Below are 21,005 nucleotides of genomic sequence, written 5' to 3'. Positions count from 1 at the left end.
TTGGGAGTCAGAGGGGTTAGATCCCGAATGGCCAGCTGTGATTTACTGGGGTACAGTGCAGACCAGCAAATTATGAGTTTTTAAATACCTCACAAGTGAAACCTTGTCCAAACACTATTACAGTGGGTGTGAACACAGGTATATTCTGCAACACAGCCACATTCCCTGAGGGAGAATGCTTTGGCCAGGGTCAGGCTCCCAACAATGAGTGTGTGTGTGAATTTAGTGCTGCTGAGAGAGATATTATGAATTCTCAGGGAAAGGGAACGGAGAAAGCCCCCAAACAGGCCCTGGCTAAGAGGAACAAAGAATCCCAGTTCCACCCCCCAAAGATGCCAGGCTGACACCACCTCTTGCTGCATTTACAAAAGCAGCAGAATGGCACCATATGCTGGATAGGCACAGCCCACAGACAGTGCCTTCCCAGATATCCACCTCCAGTGATCAGCAGATAAGGGAAACATGCAGAACAGCACTCAGGACTCAGTGCTGTAGTGCAGTCATCTGAATACTCTGGTGCACAGACATGCGTAACCTCCCCCATCCTGTCCAGGACGCGCACAAGGCAGCTCAGCATGTGCTTCCCATAGCTAAGGGGGAGCTTGGGTTTGACTAGCACATACTGAAATCAGGGAGCAGTGTCATGGGGCTTGGCTTAAACCTCCAGGCTTTGAAGAGTAAATCTGTGCAGTTTAGAACGAGCTTCCCAGTCCATGTTCCACAGACCTGGGTTAGTGAGGCTGAGCCAGACCAGTGCTCCAAAAATAGCTGTGCAGACACTGCTTTGAAGCTGAGGCTTGGGCTCTGAAGCCTGAGCAGGGGCTCCAGGAGTGGAGTTGTTCGGCATGGGCAGACCCCTGGGCATGGATCCTTGTTGGTGTTAATAGGGCTCAGGGGAGGGGTCGAATCCCTCTGTGTGGCACGACTAGCAGGATCAGGTCCTACATATTAATATTGTGCAGGAGATGCCCATGAGGCAGGATGGTCCAGTGGGAAGGGCACTAGCCTGAGACTAGGGAGATGCAGGTTGAATTCCCTGCTCCACCCCAGCCTCCCTGTGTGACCTTGGGCATACTAGGCAGTTGGCCTCTCTGTGCCTCAGTTTCCCCATCTGTAGGACAGTAGCAGCACTGCCCTACTCAGAAAGGTGTTAAGACATGAAAGGATGTGCGGTGCCCAGATGCTACAGGGACGAGGACCATACAAGTATCTAACATAGGGACAGCCAGGGACCCTAAGGGGATGCATTAGATGAAGCCCTGGTTCCTGCCACAGCCCCCTGGACTTAGGGGGTCCAGATCTCCTGATGTACAGGGGCAGCAGTCCCATTATTCGGGGATTTGTCATACAGGCGCCTAATTCCCCCCTGATTTTTCACACTTGCTCTCTGGTCACCTAGTACATGGACTGGCACCGACCTGCCCGGGGTAAGAGCTCGGCGGAGCCCGCCGGCCGGAGCACGGGGCCCAGCTCCCGAGCCCGCTCCCCGCACACACGTGCTCCGGGCCCTCCCCCGGGCCGCTGGGAGGGGCTCGGCCCCGCCCCGTCGCGGCTGCATCCGCGGTTCTGCTCGGGCCCCCGCGTCTTCCCAGCGCCAGGATGCTGCGAGCGGCCGCGCTGAGCTCTCGCCTCTGGGGCCGCGCGGCTCCGGCCCAGCTCCGCTGCCCCTTCTCGGCCGCGGCCCCCGCGATCCCCGCCCCCAACGCCCGCCCGGAGATCGCCTACAACAAGGTAGGGGGCGGGCGGGGGGTTCGATCCCGGCCCGCGGGCGGTGCTGAGCCCGGCTTCTCTGCAGCCCACGGGCGGGGGGGCTGCCACTGACCCTCCCTCCTGCTCTCGGCCTGGGAGCGGCCGGGCTGACCCGCCTCCTCCCGCCCCGCTCGGCGCGGGCTGCAGCCAGCGACCCCTCCCACAGGCCGCAGCTGATCGGAGCGAGCTTGGCGCGGGCAGGGCCCCGGGGGATCCCTCCCCGCTGCTCCCCTTTGCCCTGGGGCGGGATCTGAGCTGCGCCCCTGCCCTGCGCTTCGCTTCGCTGCCAGAGGTCGGGCTGGGGGCTGGCCCAGCAGCTGGGCCCCGCCGGGAATCCCAGCCTGAGCCGGGGCAGTGGCATTTCCACCCCTGTGACAGCCCCTGTCTCCCACAGGGAGACCTGGCACCAGCACCCGCTGCCCCCGACCGCCCCGGGGGCCTTTGTCCCTAGCCAGCCCTCCCAGGGCCCCCAGGACCATGCTGAGCGCTGGGGCTCCTGCTCAGAGCACAGCCCCAAAGGAGCATCAAACTGCCTTCAAAGGTGTTTGCCTCCTTGTGACTGGGGCCTTGTGACAAACCAGATCTACCTAGCTCCCTTGGTAGCGCATCAGACATATAATCTGAGGGTCTAGGGTTCATGTCCTTGGTCAGGCAGCATCGGCCTCTCCAGCTGTGTCATGCACTTACAGCTAAGAAAGTTGTCTCTGCAGAATCCTCTATTGCAGCAGTAAATGGTGTATGCCAAGGTTGCTAGTAAATTGAGTGATTATATGACCAATCCTCTAATAAAAAGAATCCTCAGAAATGTTCCCGCTTCACAGTCAGGCTGTCTGTCCACTCTGCAAGCAATGGACTCGCTGCATTTTGTCCTGCACTGCAATGAGCCTGCTGTCGCTGCTGCTTTATTGCAGGGGTTGTTTTTAAAGTAAAAACAATACCATGGTACTGGCCTGGCATTTGCAACTTGCATCCTGGTGTGCGGAGGGGGGAACCAATTTGCAAGTCCCTAAGTGCTGCAAGTGGAGGTTACATCATACTTTGCTTGTCTCTGTAACCTGTCATCTACAAAGGGTTGTGCCAATACCAACTGCAGAGCAAACTGAAACCTGCCTCCTGTAGCGGAGACAAATTCCAAAATAATCTCTCTTTGCATGGTGCTGGAAAGACTCTGCCCCACAAAGCACACGGAACTGTGCACTAACCGCCCTCTGAAACTGCTTATTCTTCATGGATTAATGTTGTTTACCAAGGCACCTATATTTGGACACACAAACGGGCACTGCCAAACCTCATTTTAAAAGCTTCCTTACCTGCTTTCTTAACACCTGAGATTAGGTTAAACTACATTAATGCTGAAGTTTGACTTTTTTTTCCATGTAAATGCTACAAGGTGAATATAATACAGTCCTAATAATACCATCTTCTGTATTGGTGGTGAGCAGGAAGCTGAACAGAACAGCCCTGCAGAGCATTTAAATGCTGTCTTTCATTGCAAGACATCCTTTTAAAAAACAAAAAGAATCCTCCCAACTGTTCTTAATACAAGTAATTCAGAGTCCATGGGCCTTCGCAAGCAATACAGTCAATTCCTGAATCTGGCCAATAAAGCAAGTTGTCCGTGGGGGGGGTGTGTGTGTGTGTAAATTTAAGCTGAGTCTTTACTGTCACTGGGTTCTACACTTAGATCAATTGCTGTCACCAGTGCAAATGGATGGAGAGAAAACAAGTTGATCCATTGGCTAGGATTTAGCATGCACCCTGGGTATGTTGTTTTGCCTAGACTGTCTTCTACTCTTCCTTCACTGTTATTTCAGGGAATGCTGTTTAGTCAGCTCTAATGATGGAAAATGAAATGTGACGAGGCCCTGGACAAGTACACTCTTACAACTGCTGCATCACTGCTTTTGAGTAACAACTGTCTATGACTCAGTTGCTTCTATAGGGGAATCTGCTTGTTTTCGCTTATTGTGCAACACTGCTCTGATGAAAGTGCTTTGGTCTTTGCACTGAGACTTTGCTTTGGGTGTCTGCATTTGGCTTCTGAAAGACCTCTCACCTCAGTTAATGTGACAGCTATGCTAGCGTAGAGTATTTCATGCAAACTATATCCCATGTCGCTCTGACAAAGCTATAGTAACAGCAGAGGGAAACCAGAATTATTTTTGTCCTTTTAAAAAAAAGGTTTACAGCTCCTCAGCTCAGGGACTGTCTGGAATAGTTTGTGGCCCTAGTGCCTAGCACAGTGTAGCCAGGCTCCTGAGTGGGGCTTTTGTGTAATGCTCCCCTCAGAATAGCAAAACAGTGTCCAGAAAAGACCTGGACGAGGCAGAAACTGAGTACAGTGGGTCCTTAGCGATACTTGGTTGTTCCAGTTGGCAGGAGCTGCAGAGCAAAATCTTGTCCTAGTGGTGAAGAGATTGTGTGAAGGGACAGCAGGAGCCACTGCTAACTGAGCAGTGAGGGGGGATTGAGAGACTTCAGTGATGTGCACTAGTAAACACATCCTGAAACCTTCCTGCATGAAGGCTGTAATTCCTCAATCTGGCAACCTACTGAAACGCCCCAGTGCCAGTTTGCTTTATAATGTCATTAGGAGTTGAATGAATCCGTCCTCACTGGCTAAATGCAGACTTAGTCTGTGTTTAAGACTGCGTCTTCTCTAGTTCTGATGGGAATTGGGGGTGGGGGGCAATTTGTATGGAAAAATTGTTTATAAAACTTTGGTGGCATTTCGGCGGCGGGGGACCCTTCAGTCGCTCTGTGTCTTTGGCAGCACTGAAGGGCCCCCTGCAACCGAAGACCTGGACTGCTGCTGGGCCAGGGCTCATGGGGCCCCTGCAGGGCCTGGGGCAAATTGCCCCATTTGCCCTCTCCTTCCCCCCGGGCAGCACTGAGGAGGAGTGTTGTATCCTTGCTTAAAACAGCATACGGCTGCTAAACTCTGATGTGAACACAGCTGTGGCTAGAGCGTGCATTGCAGTCGCATGTAAAAAGCCCTGATAAGGAGCAGGGTTCTATTGTGTTACCTGTGTTTGTTGTTCATCCTGTACGAGCAGCAGGGTGGATTTGATTTAAATCACTAGTTGGGAAGACTCGATTTAATCATCGTTTTCTATGTAAAAGTGCATTCTTGGTTGTTATAACCTTAATACATAGTCTTCACAACTCAGAGATAGATGTAGTTTCATTTTTCGAAGGTACAGACTGTACTTTTTTAAACAGTGATTTATTTTGAAAACTTTTCAGGTTAGTTTTACAGCTATATCAGAAAATGAATGATTGTTTGGTTATTCCATTTACCAAAGGTAATTGAAGCAGATATTTATGAAGTCATTGGGAGGTGAACTATCTCCAGTTCAACAGGTTAATCATTAATATTTAGTGGATTTTCTTGCCATCTGTATTAGGAGGAGAACAGCACCAGACAGACATTTAAATTGTTTTATTTAACTAAAACAACAACATTATGGAGTCTGGATTTTTTTCTTCAACAGCAAACATATAATATTTTAACAAAACAAGCATATGTCCCTCGCTTCTCACATTTATCTCCGGGCTTCTTTTCCATGTCCAGATCTGTTCCACCCCCAACAATCTTCTATTGAACTTTTTGAAACTTGCACTTTTAGAGAGAGGTAAGGGATTGACTTGGTACACAAATTTGCAGAGGCAGAATGGAGTTTAGGTCTGTTATTTCTCATCTTTCTTATTTATTTATTTAAAAACATGTTTGCTATTAACGAGCATGTTACCTCTGGAGACACAAATCCACAGTTTGAGAACTGCAAAACCAAGCATCTCTGCTGGTATCTTCTAGACTGAGCACCGAGTCTGTGGAACCCCATAAGATCGGGTCCCTAATCCATGAACTGTTGGAACCCATTTACAAAACTTTTCTTAAACATTTCATGAATATCTTGTCTCCTACTATAGAATTATAATTTATAATCCCTATTCCATGGTGAGATCTTTGAGCTATAATGTATCTTAATTAAAACGATCTTTAGACAGGTTTTTTCCTCAAAAAGCACTTTATCAAAAAAAATCCAATTTTAAATAAAAAAAAATCTGTTTGTTTTTTTTTAATTTGATTTTTATCCACCCTGACGAGCAGAGTAGACACAGTTCTCGCTCTCTGGAGCTTAGTCTAATTCGAGACAAGATAGAATGAGTGAGTGTGGCAAACAGGAGGGGGAAGGAGTTGTCTCTTGTTTGTTACACAACATACATAATACGAAGAACCCACATGGGCAAGTGAGATCCAAATATCCGTGTCTGCTCACTGTACGCAATGTGCAACTACGTGTAAATGCTGCAGCTCTGGCAGAGGGCTGGCGGTTTCTGAAACACTGAGGAAAGTAAGCAGGAGACTGAGGGTGCACTCCCTATTGAAAGGGCTACAGCCCTATTCCTATACAGTTCGCAGGGCGAGAGGAAGATCATGCCGTTGGATAGGGAGCTGTTGCAAAACTTGGTAGCTGCGTTTTGGACTGGAGGTGTTGGTCTGAATGTCACAGTGGCCAGGATCGGGGAGGACTCGCACAACCTAAGGCGCTGCCTTGTATATATCGTGGAGCGCTAAGCTGGGCATAGAATTGGAGGACTGTGACACAAGCACAACAAGGTCACTAAGGGTGTATTTTGTTGTCTTTCCTGGTGGATTGTGTCTTGCGCTGTTTGTCGCCTGCCCCACTCTGCTCCTATTTACTCTAGTTTCACAAAATATTTAGAACTGGGGGGAGGGAAGGAAGACGCCTTTTTTCAATAGGTAGAAGGTCTTTCCGGTGGGTGCTGTTCCCTCTGCTCGCTAGCTTGTCTCGGCGGGAGGAATGGCTAAGCATGCCCTGGGGTCTCTGGCAGAGGTGGTTGGGTGAGGTCTGTCCATTGATCTAGTATGGATACCAGGGGCCTGGAGGGGTTCTCTGCCTCACTCCCAAGGGTATATGTGTGGGCTGGGATGTCTGCAAAATGAGACAGTTGCACAAATGGATACCCTACCACGGCAGAGTCTAGCACAGGGGAGTCTGTTGTTAAGAGGTCCTAGCAGCTGCAGCTGTCTCTCTTGTGGATCATGCACTGGTCAGTTTATCTCCCTAGAATGAGGAGTTTTGATGCTGTCCTGACTCAATGCTTGACTATGGATTCCTCCCTTCCTGTGCAATTTTGCCTGATCCAAAATGCTGTGAGATTAGCTGTGTACGGCTTAATGACTGCTCCTCGGAAACCTTCTGCACGTGGCACATGTCTGAGGGGTTTTCTTTTTAAAAGTCCTGGCGGGAAGTAGCTTTTCTATGACTCTCTAGTGTTTTGCATGTTAAAAATGACGTGCAGAGGCACACACATTTAATTTGAACTGCTTAAGGTGCAGAGCTGTGCTTCCAGCTTCCTCTTAAACCCAGCACCAAACAATAGAGCTTCCAGATTAGATGACCCTTGGGCCTGAATACTTACGTCTCTCTCTTTTTTAAATTACAGATTTTCATAAACAATGAGTGGCATGATGCAGTCAGCAAGAAAACCTTCCCTACTGTCAACCCAGCAACGGGGGAAGTTATCTGCCAGGTTGCTGAGGGAGACAAGGTAAACGCTGTCCTTATAAGATCTCAGAGACTGATAGGCATTGACTTACAAAATCATGGCATAAAAAGAGATCATGTACATGGCTCTTTATAACCCCTGTCCAGAAACATGTTTGCTCTCTATCCTTTATCCTGCATGTGCCTGAACTCCATGTTATGGGAAACTGTTACATTTACTGTACAGAAAGAAGTGTGAGTGTTGCTTTCCTACCTCTGCTCCTAATCAAAGGTAGGAAACCAAACAGGCAGTGAGGATACGTAGCTGTTATATGGTGCTTTGCTATTCTCTGCCCTATCCCAGAAAGATGTCTGTTTAACCCCATTTTGAACCTTGGGAGACTGAGGCAGAAAGGAAGTAACTCAAGGCCACGAATGAGTAAGCATCAGAGCCTGGATTAGAACTGCAGAGGGGTGGTGAAGAAGAGGCTGAGCTCCCAGTGTTGGGATCAGTCTTTGCAGAATGTTCCTACCCCAGGAAAGGCCGGAAGCCAGCCTTGGTGGGTGCCAGAGGGCTGTTTACCTGACCCAGGTGCTGTAAAACAGGACTGGAGGGTTAGGGGGGTCCCAGTGAAATGGAAGGGATGGATGTTTTATCAGCAGAACAAAAGGGACCCGAGCGCCTCGTATTGCAGTAATACCCTCATGTACTACGTGCTCCACATACGCATACGGGAACAGAGACTCTTCCAAAGAGCTTATAGTCCAGAAAGACAGGAGAAGAATTGTCTCGATTTTTACAAGCAGGGAATCGAGGCACAGACAGATGAAGTGACTCACCCAAGGTTGCTTGGAGTCCAGGCAGTGCCAAGGATTGAACTCAGATCTCCTGAGTCCCTATTCAGTGCCTTAACTACAAGACCACCTTCCTCTCTCAACTGTGATTTATGGTGTTGTCGGAGGAGGGGGAGGAAATCACTTGGATTTCTGCATGCCCTGGTAATCAGCTTCATTAGGTTGGTGCATATGCCAAAAATGGGAACTGACTAGAGACAATAAACACCATAAAATAGAGAGATGCTGGATTCTAAATTGAATCAACTATGCTAAACCTAAACAAATCCAACTAGAGACTTCAGAAGTCACACACACACACACCCCCGCCCCGGTCTTGTCCTGTGTTGCCAGAGGATCTAAAGTATTAACCCAGCAGATACTGCCGCTGAAATATGCCTAGTGTAAACATGCTTGGCTTTACCCAGAACAGTTGCCTTTATGTGGTGATGTTTGCTCAGCCCGTTACACCCATTCTTTTCAAACATAATTTCGTAACGTTATCTCTGGATGTACCATGCAGTGCTGGGCAGGCTACAACTGGGTTGACAAACAGTGACTCTGCAAAACCCTCACAAGCTGGAATCAGTCTGCAGAGGATCAGCTGACAGCAGGGCTGGGTTTTCCGTATATGAAAGATGCCACCTGGTCTTATGAAGGAAATAACAGGAGCTCTGTGGTGTCACTTGAATGGATGTTCTGTTCCCTCCCACAATCCAGAGACCTTCTCAGCCAGTGGCTGGCAGCTGTATTTTGAAGGCGGAGAGTTTCTTTAGTTGCCTGAAGTTCACGAATAAATCATTGGCTTTCACTTAGCCACTGCACAGTGCTGATGTGGGATTATCCACCTCCTGGGGATGGGACTTTTGCAGCCTCTCCACCATTCCCTTCAACTGAGTCAAAGGGGGGAAAATCAGGACAGGCTGGCACCTGTCGTCCCTTAGTCCAAGACATTGACGTAGGAGGCCGTCTCTCCTTCCAGTGAGGGCAAAGGTGGCCAGACTGTGTGGCTGCAGGCTCCTGAGCATCAGCCCTTCCACCAACGAGGCCTTGCCCAGCATCTCTCTGCATTTGGGCAGAGGAAGGATCACATTTTCCCATCTAATATACATATGTGATGAGACACACAGTGTTTTGTCCCCCTGCCTGTGCCATGGTATGGAGTACGGCGCTGCTACACGCAGTACTCGGCCTCCCACTGCCCTGGGACACAGGTCAGTATTAACCCCAAGGCGAACATCAGGGGACTAACCTGGCACAGGGACCTATTGTAGAAACTAAGTGTACAGTTATAGCATGCGCCAGAGACCCAGAAAGTCCTGACTCTTAGTTCAGGCTGCATTTCAGCTTCCTCTCTCTTTCTCCTGGGCCACTTCTCGCCAGCCTCTCTAATTTCTTTTTCCCTCTGAGGGCGGCGGCTTCCATTCAGCCTCAGATAGGCAGTGGAGGAGGGGAGCACTGTCCACTCAGACCCTCTATCTGGTTTCCTCCTCAGGCAGATGTGGACAAGGCCGTGCAGGCAGCCAAGGCGGCCTTCCAGCTGGGCTCGCCTTGGAGACGGATGGACGCCTCTCACCGGGGAAAGCTGCTGCACCGCCTCGCCGACCTGATTGAGAGAGATCGGGCTTACCTGGCTGTGCGTGTTGCACTCCCTGGATGTTCTGTCTGTCCTCCCCGGGGTGGCACAGTCTAATAAAACTGTCTGCTAGGCACTGCCGGTCTCGTTCAGCTGGGTAGGGAAGGGATTCTGGCAGTGTCGCCAGAGGTGGATACGGCTGTCTCAAGGGGAGGGGAGCTCACCTGTGTGCTTGGCTGCATGTGTAAAAGGAAGCTGCCATGTTGGGTGGAAGGAGCTGGCTGTCCTGGCTCATGCGCTAATGGCAGCTCTGTGGGGTACGAAGGGTAAACAAGCCACTCCTCGTGTCCGGTAACCCATTCCTGCAGTCAGAGCACAGGAATGACCCGACTGCTCACTCCTGTCTGCAGCGGCTATGGCCTAGGCTTGGAACCCTCTGAACTGGCAGCCCCCGGAGGTGCTTTCTCCACCTGGACTGAGTGCTCTGAGCATGCAGCAGGTGTGACCTCTGCTAGAAGGGCCTTGCAGCCTATCGGCCAGTCCTGCTCTTGCAGGGCTCTGAATCTTGCACTGTCAAGACGAGGGAGCTAGCCTGGTTTCACTGAGAGCAGATGTTCACCCTAAGTCTCACTGACTGAAGCCTCGTGGCACACTACCGTTAGTGTGATACACACTGAGACAAACCCATCTAGCCCAGCCAAGGGCCCTCAGCCCTATTGCTTCTCCTACCGCTCACAGGCAAGATGACAGTGATCACAACTACACCGCTCTGTCTCATTAGTGGGGAAAGGAATAACTGACTGTCCTTTAGGGTGTCTGACGGTCTGAAAGCTCTGTGTGCTGCAGCATAGGGTGATCCAAGCTCAGGTCTTTAGCCTGGAGTTTGGAATAGCTGTGGGGTCAGTATACTCTGCCCTAGGAGAGGGGAGAAGAGGACTTTGGATCAGTCCCTTCTACCCTTCAAAATAGCCATAGCCTATGCAAGAAGGAGGTGGGGGGAGTCTTCACAGTGTTGGGCATTTGGGGCTAGGTAGGAAGAGCTAAATGCGGAACCTGTCCAAAGAGCAAACCCAGAGTCAGGCTCACCTTGGGCTGTGGCTGAGAGTCAGGGCTGGGAGTATCCAAATATGAGTTTGTAACTCTCTTTGTAGGAGCTGGAAACTCTGGATAATGGCAAACCGTACTCCGTCGCCTACTTAGTGGATCTGGACATGGTAACCAAATGCATCAGGTAGGAGTTTGTTTTCGTCATGCAACGACGAGAGGAAGTCCATGTGAAGTGCCATGAAGTCTGGCATTCAGCTGATAATGTGTAGTAGCTGGAGATCTGCAAATGTTGCTGTGTGGTGGGAATTACTGTCTGGATGCTGCTGTAATTTGAGCATGCTAGCTGGTTAGACTTGATCTGACCTGATGACATCCTGTGTCCCGTCCTGTTGGCCTAGGCAGGGCAAAATGCACCCCGAGCCAGTGACTCTCACTTTTAATCAGTTCAGCCAGGTTAGTGCAGTCAGCTCCTTCCTCAGTATGGCCCTGGAACACGCATCTCCAAATCTTGCCTTCCTAAAGCCACATGCCAACCCTGAAAGATGCTATTGGCAAATCTGAGACCTCTGAACTTATTAAACCCATCGTAAAGGGTAATGGGCCGTTGCAAGTCCTGGCTGGACCCAAACAATCTGTTTCTGCTGTTTGTATTCAACTTGCTGTCTATAAAGCAAGGAAGATACCAACCTGTGAGTCTGGTGTCTGAAGACATGCCAGTGTTCAGGTGCTGGCTAGAGGCTGGGTGGAGGCTTCCTGTGATGAGTATTTGACACTGGCAGAATCCTGTCCTTGGAGCTTGTCCAGTTTTGAGCTGAATTTAGCTAAGTGGCATAGCTCAGCAGAATGCGTGTTGCTAAAAGTAGCCTTGCCAGATGCTCATGAAATCATTAGCTGAGGAACACACAACCTGCTCTGCCAAGTGATAAGGAACCAAGGAATGCAAGTGATATTTTACTTGCCTATCAAAAAAAATCATGCTGGACTCGTGGGTTTACATAGTCACATAGGTGGGCCTGCCACCCTGGGAGCTAAAAAAGGGCCTGTACCCTTTGAAGCTTGCAATGAGTACTGAGCTTAGACTGCTTTGAAGGAGCTCTCACTCAACTCTAATGCACTGTATATTTTAAAAAAAAAAAAAAAGTGATTTTCAGGTGACTTGAGCCTCTTAGCAACGTTGTGGCTTTCCATTCAGGTCCCTTTTAAAATCAGTGTTTGAGAAACATTCTTCTTTGAGTAATAGTCCATGTATGTATTCCTGTCCCCCATCATGCGCGCCACATGCTGGAGCCAGGAGATTTTTTGTAGCAGTGTCTGTTGACCCACATGTGCGTTGTGCGTCACCTTGTCTCTCAGGCAAGGTTATAGTAGGTCATGTGGGGCGACGCCTCTGTAGTTCCCTCTTACTGCTGCAGGATCGGAGTCTGAATCCCTGCCCGAGATGTCAAAAAAAAAAAAAGTTCACTCTTATTCCTAAGTGGGAGACTTGTTGTCCTAACCCAATGACTAAAACAATGTGATTGTCAGGTACTACGCTGGCTGGGCTGACAAATGTCATGGAAAAACCATTCCCTTAGATGGAGACTTCTTCAGTTACACAAGACATGAGCCAGTAGGGATCTGTGGACAGATCATCCCGGTAAGTCAAATGTATCATGAGCCTACAGAAATGCACCTTGGCATAGAGAGTCACATTAAGATGCAAGTTTCTGGCCTCTGCTAGGCTTGATATCCCTTTAATACTGAGGGAAATAACGCTTCGTAGCCCTTTGCGTTGCTCTGGCAGTGATGAAGCAGACTTGATGTAATTGTCAATCCGACTCTGTACATCCAGCTGTGAAGGACGGAATTCTAAGCCTCTTTACTGCAAGTACCTCATTTACACTTATTACTCAGATCTGATGCAACGTCATTTGTATTTATGAATATTTCTATGAATTGCAGTGGACATAAAATAGTGTGTAAATATTACCTTGTTAAAGATCAGACATGGCTATGATGCATTGGTTGTGATGAACTGTGCTTGTGTGTCTACTAATGAGCAGGAATTGGATGTAAACTTTTTAATTCTGGAATCTTAATCTGTTAGCGAGTTTAGCATGAACTTTTTCATAAGCAAGCTCTTGCAGACACTCCGCTATCAATGTTTCAAACCAACTCGTGGGCATTAGAAGAGGCCTGGTTTCCAAGAGTTAAGATTAAAACTTTCAAGCTAGACGTAACTTTTGTAAATAGACGTCCCCCAAAATGCATCACTCATTTAAAAATAGCAGCATCTTGAGAGGCAGAGACCCAGCTCTTCACTCTATCTACTAGACTCTTCTGTTTTTGTTCCTAACTATTTGATAGACTCCAGAAGTGAGTGAACAGCTCTCCTGTTCAGTCAACACTAGCTGTGGGAAATTAATAAAATCTTCTACTTCCTGTCCCCCATCAGATGAGCAGTGCAGGTACTTGCAGTTAATGCTGCATCCATGTCTAGTATACCCCAGGAAGGACGGCCTTGAGGTTTCTGCACTTGACTGGGATGTGGAGTTTTGGGTTTGGTTCTTAGCTCTGCTACAGACAGTGTGACCTAGAACAACTTGCTTAATCTCTGTGGCTCCATTCCACATCTGTAACATGGGAATAATGCTCTTCTGCCTCACTGGGGTGTTGAGACTAAACTCATCCATTTGTGAGATGCTTGGATCCTGTGGTGGGGGGTATGATTACATATTAATAAGTAATGAAATGACTAAAAACTTCTAAGAGACAAGGCCAGAGGTCAGGCCCATAATGTTGAATCATTTAAATAAGTTTTCAGGAAATTGTTTTAAGTGTCAATGAAAAGGCTTTAACTTTTTTTGTATCAAAATTTAAACTTCTGTAGTTCCCTCCTACCACTGCATGAACCAAGGGCAGGGATAGCGAAAGGATCCACACATTTATAATCCAGGGTGTTAGTGAGGCAGGGATGGAAAGGGAGCCAAATACAGGGTTGGATCCGCAGCTGGTGAAAGTGACTTCAGTGGAGACGAGTCAACTACAGAAGCTGGGGATCTGTCAGGCCCTTATTCATCTCTCTAATTAATTCAAATGGAGAGTCAGTGTTTTCGAATGTAGTCAGGAAGGTTTCCTTGTGTTTTGCAGTGGAATTTCCCACTCTTGATGCAGGCATGGAAAATTGGGCCCGCCTTGGCCACTGGGAATGTGGTTGTGATGAAAGTGGCTGAACAAACACCCCTGACAGCTCTTTATGTGGCCAGTCTGATCAAAGAGGTGAGAGAAGAAGCTGGTTCTGACTCATCCTCCCACTTATACTTCCGTCTGTGGTTGTGCAATGTGCTGTGACCACATAGCAACACAAAGAGTGGGTTACAGGGACCTGTATGAGGTGGGGGCTGTGGTGGTGGAGGAACAGCCAGAGCAAAAAGTTGCCATGGCCGAAGAGGAAAGACATGTTTGTTTGCTTGTTTTTAAACATATCCCATCACCTAGATGTCATTCCTGTCCCTGCCCTTCTCCCCGGCAGATACAGGAGATGCTGCTTTAGGATGGGGATGGAGTTTTCAATGAACTTCAGTAGGCTAACTAACTACAACGAACTTAAATGAATGCTGTCCCTTTAAATTAGTCAAGGGTCACCCAAGCTGGCAATCTGGCTTTAAGCTACTGGAGGTAGGTGTCTGTGATCTAGCAAAGTCCGTAAAAGGCTGCAGCCTGGAGGATGAGAGTGAAGTGGAAAGAAGCTCTGTTTTTTGGGGGGCAGGGTACTGGAGGTTGGTGTAACTGATAGGGCTACGGATCCTCTTGATTTGTAAAGGGCATAATTAACATCAGTTTTCTTTGGCTGGTGAATTTACAGGCTGGCTTCCCACCAGGGGTGGTTAATATCGTTCCCGGTTATGGGTCCACTGCGGGGGCTGCCATTGCGTCCCACATGGAGGTAGACAAAGTGGCCTTCACTGGCTCCACTGAGGTAAGACACGGCGTGTCTGCATCCCTGTCAACAGTCTCATGTAGGTGGCCTGGTGGCCTGTGTAAAATTTATGTTCTGTATCAATCACTGGAAAAACTGTTTTGCCTTTTTTAAAAAAATGCAGTTGTCTTTAAGCCAGGACTGATTTGTAACCAAACTAAGTCTTGCGCTGTTCAGATGGTTTTTTTTGGAATGCCTTTGGGCTGCTTTTCTATAGGCGAAGTTTAATCTCTGTGCAGACTTCAATGATTCAGCTAAAATGCAGACAATGAAGAGATTATAAGGAAACCGCTAACAGATTCCTGAGACCGGTAACCCAGCCAGGTGATGCAATAAGCTCTAGCAGGTGCTGAAATATCTAGGATGCTAGGAGATGCACAACACGCAGATTTTAAATTCTGTATGTCTCTCTTAAAATCAAATCCACACAAGCTGTACATCTGTGTCCAGCTCTGCTTGGTCAGAGGTTCTGATGTCTGTCATTACTGCTGATTTTTGTTACCGCCTAGACTTCCTGAATGAAATCAGAGTGGAGTACAACAACATGGCTTCCTTTTCTATGTAGTGTATGTCTTTGCACTGGTTGCTTGAAAAGCATTAGGACAAAATCAGACCCTTCACTGCAATGCCCAAGAGCATCAGAGTAACACAGAGCAGCTATAAGAGTTGCTTAGTACAGTGGTTCATAAACTTTTTAGTAAGGTGACCCACCAACTGTATTTTTTTTGTGCGTGTGACCCCCCCCATCAAAGTCCAAATTTTGGGGGGAATCATAGGCCAACATCCTTAGCCACTGCCTCCTCCTTGCTCCACCAAGGAGGCTCCGATCTCCCACAGCAGTACTTTCTGTCCTGGCACCACAACCCTAATCTCAGGCCGGAGGGAAGGCCCTGAGGCGGGTGGGTGAGAGGGTGGGCGTTTGGTTGGGAGAGTGAGCTGGCCCCGCACTTAACCCTGTGGGGCTGGGCCCAGCTCCTCGCTGTGGGCGTTGTGGTGCACAAGTTGAAGTGCCATTCACTCAGATTTGGCCCAGCCACCCCCTCCATCGTGACGGGGTTGCTGCTGTGGGGTGAGTGAGGAGCAGGCTTGCTCTCTAACTCCCACTTCCCAGGGCCTCCACAACCCACATGGAACCTTCCATCCACTAACCATTTGGGAAACACTAGCTGAGAGGTGTTTATTTCCTAATCTTGATTCCGCTCCTCCTGATACAGGTTGGGCATCTGATCCAGAAGGCTGCAGCAGAGAGTAACCTGAAGAGAGTGACGCTGGAGCTTGGCGGGAAGAGCCCAAATATCATCATGTCTGATGCCAATAGTAAGCACCAACTCAGTGCAGTGTTTGAATTGTAGCTCTCGGAATGGCTTTTTGCAGCCAGGATTTGTGAAGGAGTGGAAAGTTCTCTCAGTGATTCCCACATAAGCTCCTATACCGAGAGACTCTCTGGACTCCTGTTGACAGCGCCACCTGGCTATTGTCCTACAGAGTACACGGTGCATCTTGGGAGGAGAATCTTACACACGAGGCAGCCAAAATGGTGTATCAGCATTTCCTCACAAAACAATAGAGGGCATGGGTGGGGATGGGGGAAACTAATTTACCCATGAATTACACTTCTTTGTTGTTTTCCTGCAGACCTCTCACATCTTTTATTCATTCTTTTGGGCTCTATTTCATTATCTTCTGTATTTAGTGTTTCCTCCCATTCTTTCCTCCATTAGGTTTTGCTTCACTGCTGTGCCTGCCTCTTTCTAACCTCTTGCATTTTTTCTTAGTTCTCTCTCCTGTTTCTCTTCCATGTGGATTTGTGTGTGCGCGTGCACCTCTCACTTGAGTCAAGAAACTGGCACGCTCTGTAAGTGGTGGTCGGGGAAGGAAATTTCGCTGGATCCGAAAGAACTTTTCAGATTTGTTAATTTTAATGGACGCTGCAGTTTGGGTAGAATTTGATCTAAATAAAGAATTGTTCAGCATGTAGATCCACATTTATACCCTTGCTATAGGAGCAGTAGAACCTTCCATATGAAGTGACTGAGTGGACAGGAGTTCATAACCCTGACATTCCTGCTGTTGGCATGAGGAAGGTTCTCCCCTAAGCCATCTATTGAGTTTTTGTCCTCTCTTTGCTAGTGGACTGGGCTGTTGAGCAAGCCCACTTTGCCCTATTCTTCAACCAAGGCCAGTGCTGCACTGCTGGATCCCGGACGTATGTCCAAGAAGATGTATATCATGAGTTCGTAGAGAGAAGCATTGAAAGAGCCAAGTCCAGGGTGGTTGGAAACCCGTTTGACTCTCAAACTGAACAGGGACCTCAGGTGAGAACATGAAGCTTCAGTTTTCCTTCTCTTGAGATGCTACTTGATTGTGCATTGAAACCTGGGACTGTATCCATGAACCAGTAGGCTAGAAGGTACTTGGCACTCATATGCCTAACTTGCGTTAACCTTTGCCTGTTATCTAAATAAATGGGGATGAATGAACTGGCTTAGATAATCACTTTGACCTCAAAATACTCCCTCTGAAACTTAGATTCAGCAATTTCTGCCCTTGCAGACTGGCTTAGGAATCTGTCTAAACGCAGCATTGTTGTTCTATTAACGCCTTCCTAACTCCATGTAAAGAACTGGTGTATATAGATCAGAATGTGGTGGAATCCTTTTCTCTCTCCATAAGGATCAAACTGACCTATTGCTATTCTTTTTGATCTTAGATAGATGAAGAGATGTTTAAGAAGATCCTTGGCTACATCAGCACTGGGAAGCAGGAAGGAGCCAAACTGCTTTGTGGTGGCAATCCTGCTGCAGACAGAGGCTATTTCATCCAGCCGACTGTCTTTGGAGATGTGCAGGACAACATGACCATTGCTACAGAGGAGGTCAGAACAACTGATTTGTAAATGTCTCTTTTCTCTAACTTTCTGCCAAGTGTCTAGCCCCCACCTCCTATCTGCCCCTCCTGTTCCCTTACGGCGTCCCTGGGACCCTTGCCCCAGCCAACCCCTCATCTCATTCCTGATGGCCCCCACACTCCCTGCCTCCTTACTGTGCTGCCTGGAGATACCAGGTATCTGCCACCTAGCTGGAGCTGGGCCATGCCGCCGCCGCCAACATGCAGCTCAGAGCACCAAGCCAGGCCTGGCTCTGCAGCTGCACTGCCCCACCCCAGGAGCTTGCAGCCCCGCCACCCAGAGCATTGCGCTGGTGGCAGAGCGAGCGAATTGAGGCTGTGGGGGAGGAGGGATAGTAGAGGAGGGGCCAAGGGTGAACCTCCTGGACCAGGAGCTCGGGGGCCACGCAGGATGGTCCCGTAGGCGGGATGTGGCCCGTGGGCCATAGTTTGCCCACCTCAGGACTAGACCATGGTGGATTTTTTTTTTTTAATATGCTTTGTTTTGATTTCACAGATATTTGGGCCAGTTATGCAGATCTTGAAGTTCAAAACCATTGAGGAAGTCATTGAGAGAGCAAATAATTCCAAGTATGGTCTGGCAGCAGCAGTCTTCACAAAAGATATTGACAAAGCAAACTATGTGTCCCAGGCATTGCAAGCTGGAACTGTCTGGTAAGAGTCTACACACAGGATCTCTGTTGCCCAATCCTTCTCGAGTTTTTAAAAGCTGTGGCTTTCTCATTCAAGCGGCCTCCTTCATTAAATGTATAAACTGTGTTTTATTACACACCTCGGTGCAGGTACAAAACTAAAACCAAACCAAATGTCAAAAATCTCAAACTTTTAATAAAATCTCCAAGCTTCCTCTGGCAAAATCTGTGCAAACAGATGAGCCTTGAAGAGTAAACAGAGGCTTGGTGGGTGGGATGGAAGAACAGGCTCCAGCATTAGATCAGAAGATACAAGGGAGGGCCCTTGCCAACTCCCAGCCCTGTGAATTTAGAAGCTGTTAGGTCAGCAGAGAGGTTTGTGCTGTCTTGGCTGCTGGAGCACAATGCAAAAAGAGAGGTGTGTCTAAGTAGTCAGGGCTTTTAGTATATAGGTCAAAAACATCTTGAACTTACTGTAGAAACAAACTGGAATCTAGTGAAAATTCTGGAACACCAGCATCTCACTTTCCCTTCCAGAAATGGCATGGAGTAAGCAGGTAGTTGGTACTTAAAGTTGGCCAGATAGGGGCAGCCTCAATGCTTGGCGTGCTGACAGGTGAGAGACCTCAATTAGATTCCTGACTGTGTCTTACTCCGTAGGTCAGTAGGGATGAGGTTAGTACTCAATCAGCAGAGGAGTGATCATTGTACCTTATTTCCACCCTCCCCACACACATCCTTCCTGCTTGACTCTCTGATGGATGCTGAATTGTGCCTCCTCTGGATCTGCTTGGCCAAAAGGGTGGTGTGTGGGAGAGAATCCTTGTAGATGTGGACTGCTTCCTGTGACGGAATCTGAGGAAATGTTCATCTCTTAATCATGGAGACTTTCATGGAAAGTCTTTGGTATTGTAGATGCTCTGGAGCAACAAACTGCTTCTAAGGTTTGATTTCCATTCCAGGATAAACTGTTATGATGTGTTTGGAGCTCAGGCACCGTTTGGTGGGTACAAAACATCTGGGAATGGGCGAGAGTTGGGAGAATATGGCCTGCAGGCATATACAGAAGTGAAAACTGTGAGTATCAATGTGTGCGCGCCAGGGGAAAACAGTAGAGGTATGGGCTTTGTACCTTTTGACATAAGACTGCCAGAAGAAGGAAGTTGGCCCTCAGTATTCAGTGTCACAAACAGTCCTCTTCTCATTTATCACTTTACACTTTAATTCTTGTAGCTCTGAATTTTATGCTTCTAAAGTAACAAAACTTGTGGCACTTGCTTAGCATGTTTCATTAAAGAATGCCAGAGTACTTCACAAATAGTAAATAAACTTCACATACCTATGTGAGGTGGGACAGCTAACATCTGCATCAGGTTTCCTCATTTGTAAAATGAGGATGCATGACTTGCTCAAAATCTCACAGTGAGGCAATGGTAGTACTGAGGCATCCTGGGTTCTATTCCAACTTCCAGTTTATTGCCCCACAAACACTATCTTCAAGAAACCTCTTAGAATCCCCCCGTTTTAAGTGCATTTGATTGTAAAGAATGAGTGGGCTACTAATGAACTCATTTGGGGAAGGAATTAAGCCTGCATTTCTGAAGAACATGTGCTGCTTAGAAGCTTGAATATCAGTAGTGCACTTATCAATCAGCCCCTTAATAGTTGGAGTGGGAGACATCCAAGCATTGCTGACTATTTAAGTGCGACTCTTCCATCCAAATCGAGATTGAATCCAGGCCTTCGCATGTGTGATGATACTAGAAGAAAGGAAACTACTAAACTGAAAGTCCAGAAAAGTGAGCTCTGTTGGACTGTAAAATTGTGGTTAAAAACCCACCACATGGTGCATTTAAAACTAGAGTATAGAGGATGAGTGAGCCACAGGGAATAATCAGTAACAGCAGTGACCTAATGTCTCTTCCAGTTCTAATTTCTGTGGTATTTATACTTGAGCAATGGGAAGGGAACAAAGTGAATCTTGTAACACTTCAAATATAGGAAATTAACCCACATTATTCTTTCTAGGTAACAATAAAAGTTCCACAGAAGAACTCTTAAGGAACATGCTAGTTGGTCCATGCATCTGAACCCTTCTATGGAATTGAAGTTTAATGGGATAAGAATATGGGGAAACCTTTCTGAAAGCAAGTAAAACCTGAAGTCCATGTGCAAAGGACATGTAACTTTTTTTCTAATGTTTCTAAAGATTTTTTTTCAAGTGCCTGAGGCAATTTGTTCTCTGCTTGTCTGAAACTTCACTTAGCTTTAACTTTTTTTTATACTAAACATAATTCTCTGTGCACTAGTGTTGCACATATTTGGGCAACCTTGTTTGCATTTGTCCAAACAATCTAATGTGCTCTTTTGAAATAATTGGAGTGCTTTATGAAAATACCGCTACTAGAGACTGCCCATTAATTGCTTATAGTTGGCTTGCTACATATTTTTTTTTTTTTTTGTGAGGAATAAATCTCTTTGCTTGACTTTGAGAGTACCGTCCACTGACATGCATGAGCAGAATTTGGCCCTCTAACCTAGTAGCAGAGATTAGGAAGATACTGTGTTACACAAACTATAGCTACTCTGAATGTATGACTTTTTTATAATCTGAATTACTCAATCAAGGTAAAGATTTTTCTCTCCTATCCTGTCATCTGTGATATCTTCTTGTACTATTTGCCCTTTCATAATAAACATACCTGTGTTTAACCTGCCAGATTACGGGGAAGTTAATCTTATATTTTGGTTGAGTCTAGGGATTGTTATATTCTAAAACTGTTAAC

At 47.5% G+C, this 21,005-nt stretch overlaps 1 protein-coding gene across 1 annotated transcript; it reads left to right on the top strand.

Annotated features, from left to right (window-relative positions):
* Positions 1 to 1,559: 1,559 nt before the first annotated feature.
* Positions 1,560 to 20,938, top strand: ALDH2 (aldehyde dehydrogenase 2 family member). The gene is made up of 13 exons (XM_032800495.2): positions 1,560 to 1,731; positions 7,225 to 7,329; positions 9,595 to 9,735; positions 10,827 to 10,906; positions 12,247 to 12,358; positions 13,852 to 13,980; positions 14,567 to 14,680; positions 15,895 to 15,997; positions 16,811 to 16,995; positions 17,391 to 17,555; positions 18,084 to 18,241; positions 19,182 to 19,296; positions 20,248 to 20,938. The coding sequence occupies exons 1-13, from the start codon at positions 1,600 to 1,602 to the stop codon at positions 20,278 to 20,280; spliced, it is 1,572 nt and encodes a 523-aa protein (XP_032656386.1). The 5' UTR covers positions 1,560 to 1,599; the 3' UTR covers positions 20,281 to 20,938.
* Positions 20,939 to 21,005: the final 67 nt, after the last annotated feature.

This window comes from Chelonoidis abingdonii, chromosome 22, assembly GCF_003597395.2.
Source record: "Chelonoidis abingdonii isolate Lonesome George chromosome 22, CheloAbing_2.0, whole genome shotgun sequence".
Lineage (NCBI taxonomy): Eukaryota > Metazoa > Chordata > Testudines > Testudinidae > Chelonoidis > Chelonoidis abingdonii.
This window is presented reverse-complemented; position numbering and strand designations above follow the sequence as displayed.

Bases quoted from the DNA above. Each gene is read 5' to 3' on its own strand.
- ALDH2 (XM_032800495.2), top strand. From the start codon at position 1,600: ATGCTGCGAGCGGCCGCGCTGAGCTCTCGCCTCTGGGGCCGCGCGGCT. The intron at 13,981-14,566 runs GTGAGAGAAGAA...GTGAATTTACAG, and splicing joins TGGCCAGTCTGATCAAAGAG to GCTGGCTTCCCACCAGGGGT. The intron at 16,996-17,390 runs GTGAGAACATGA...TTTTGATCTTAG, and splicing joins AAACTGAACAGGGACCTCAG to ATAGATGAAGAGATGTTTAA.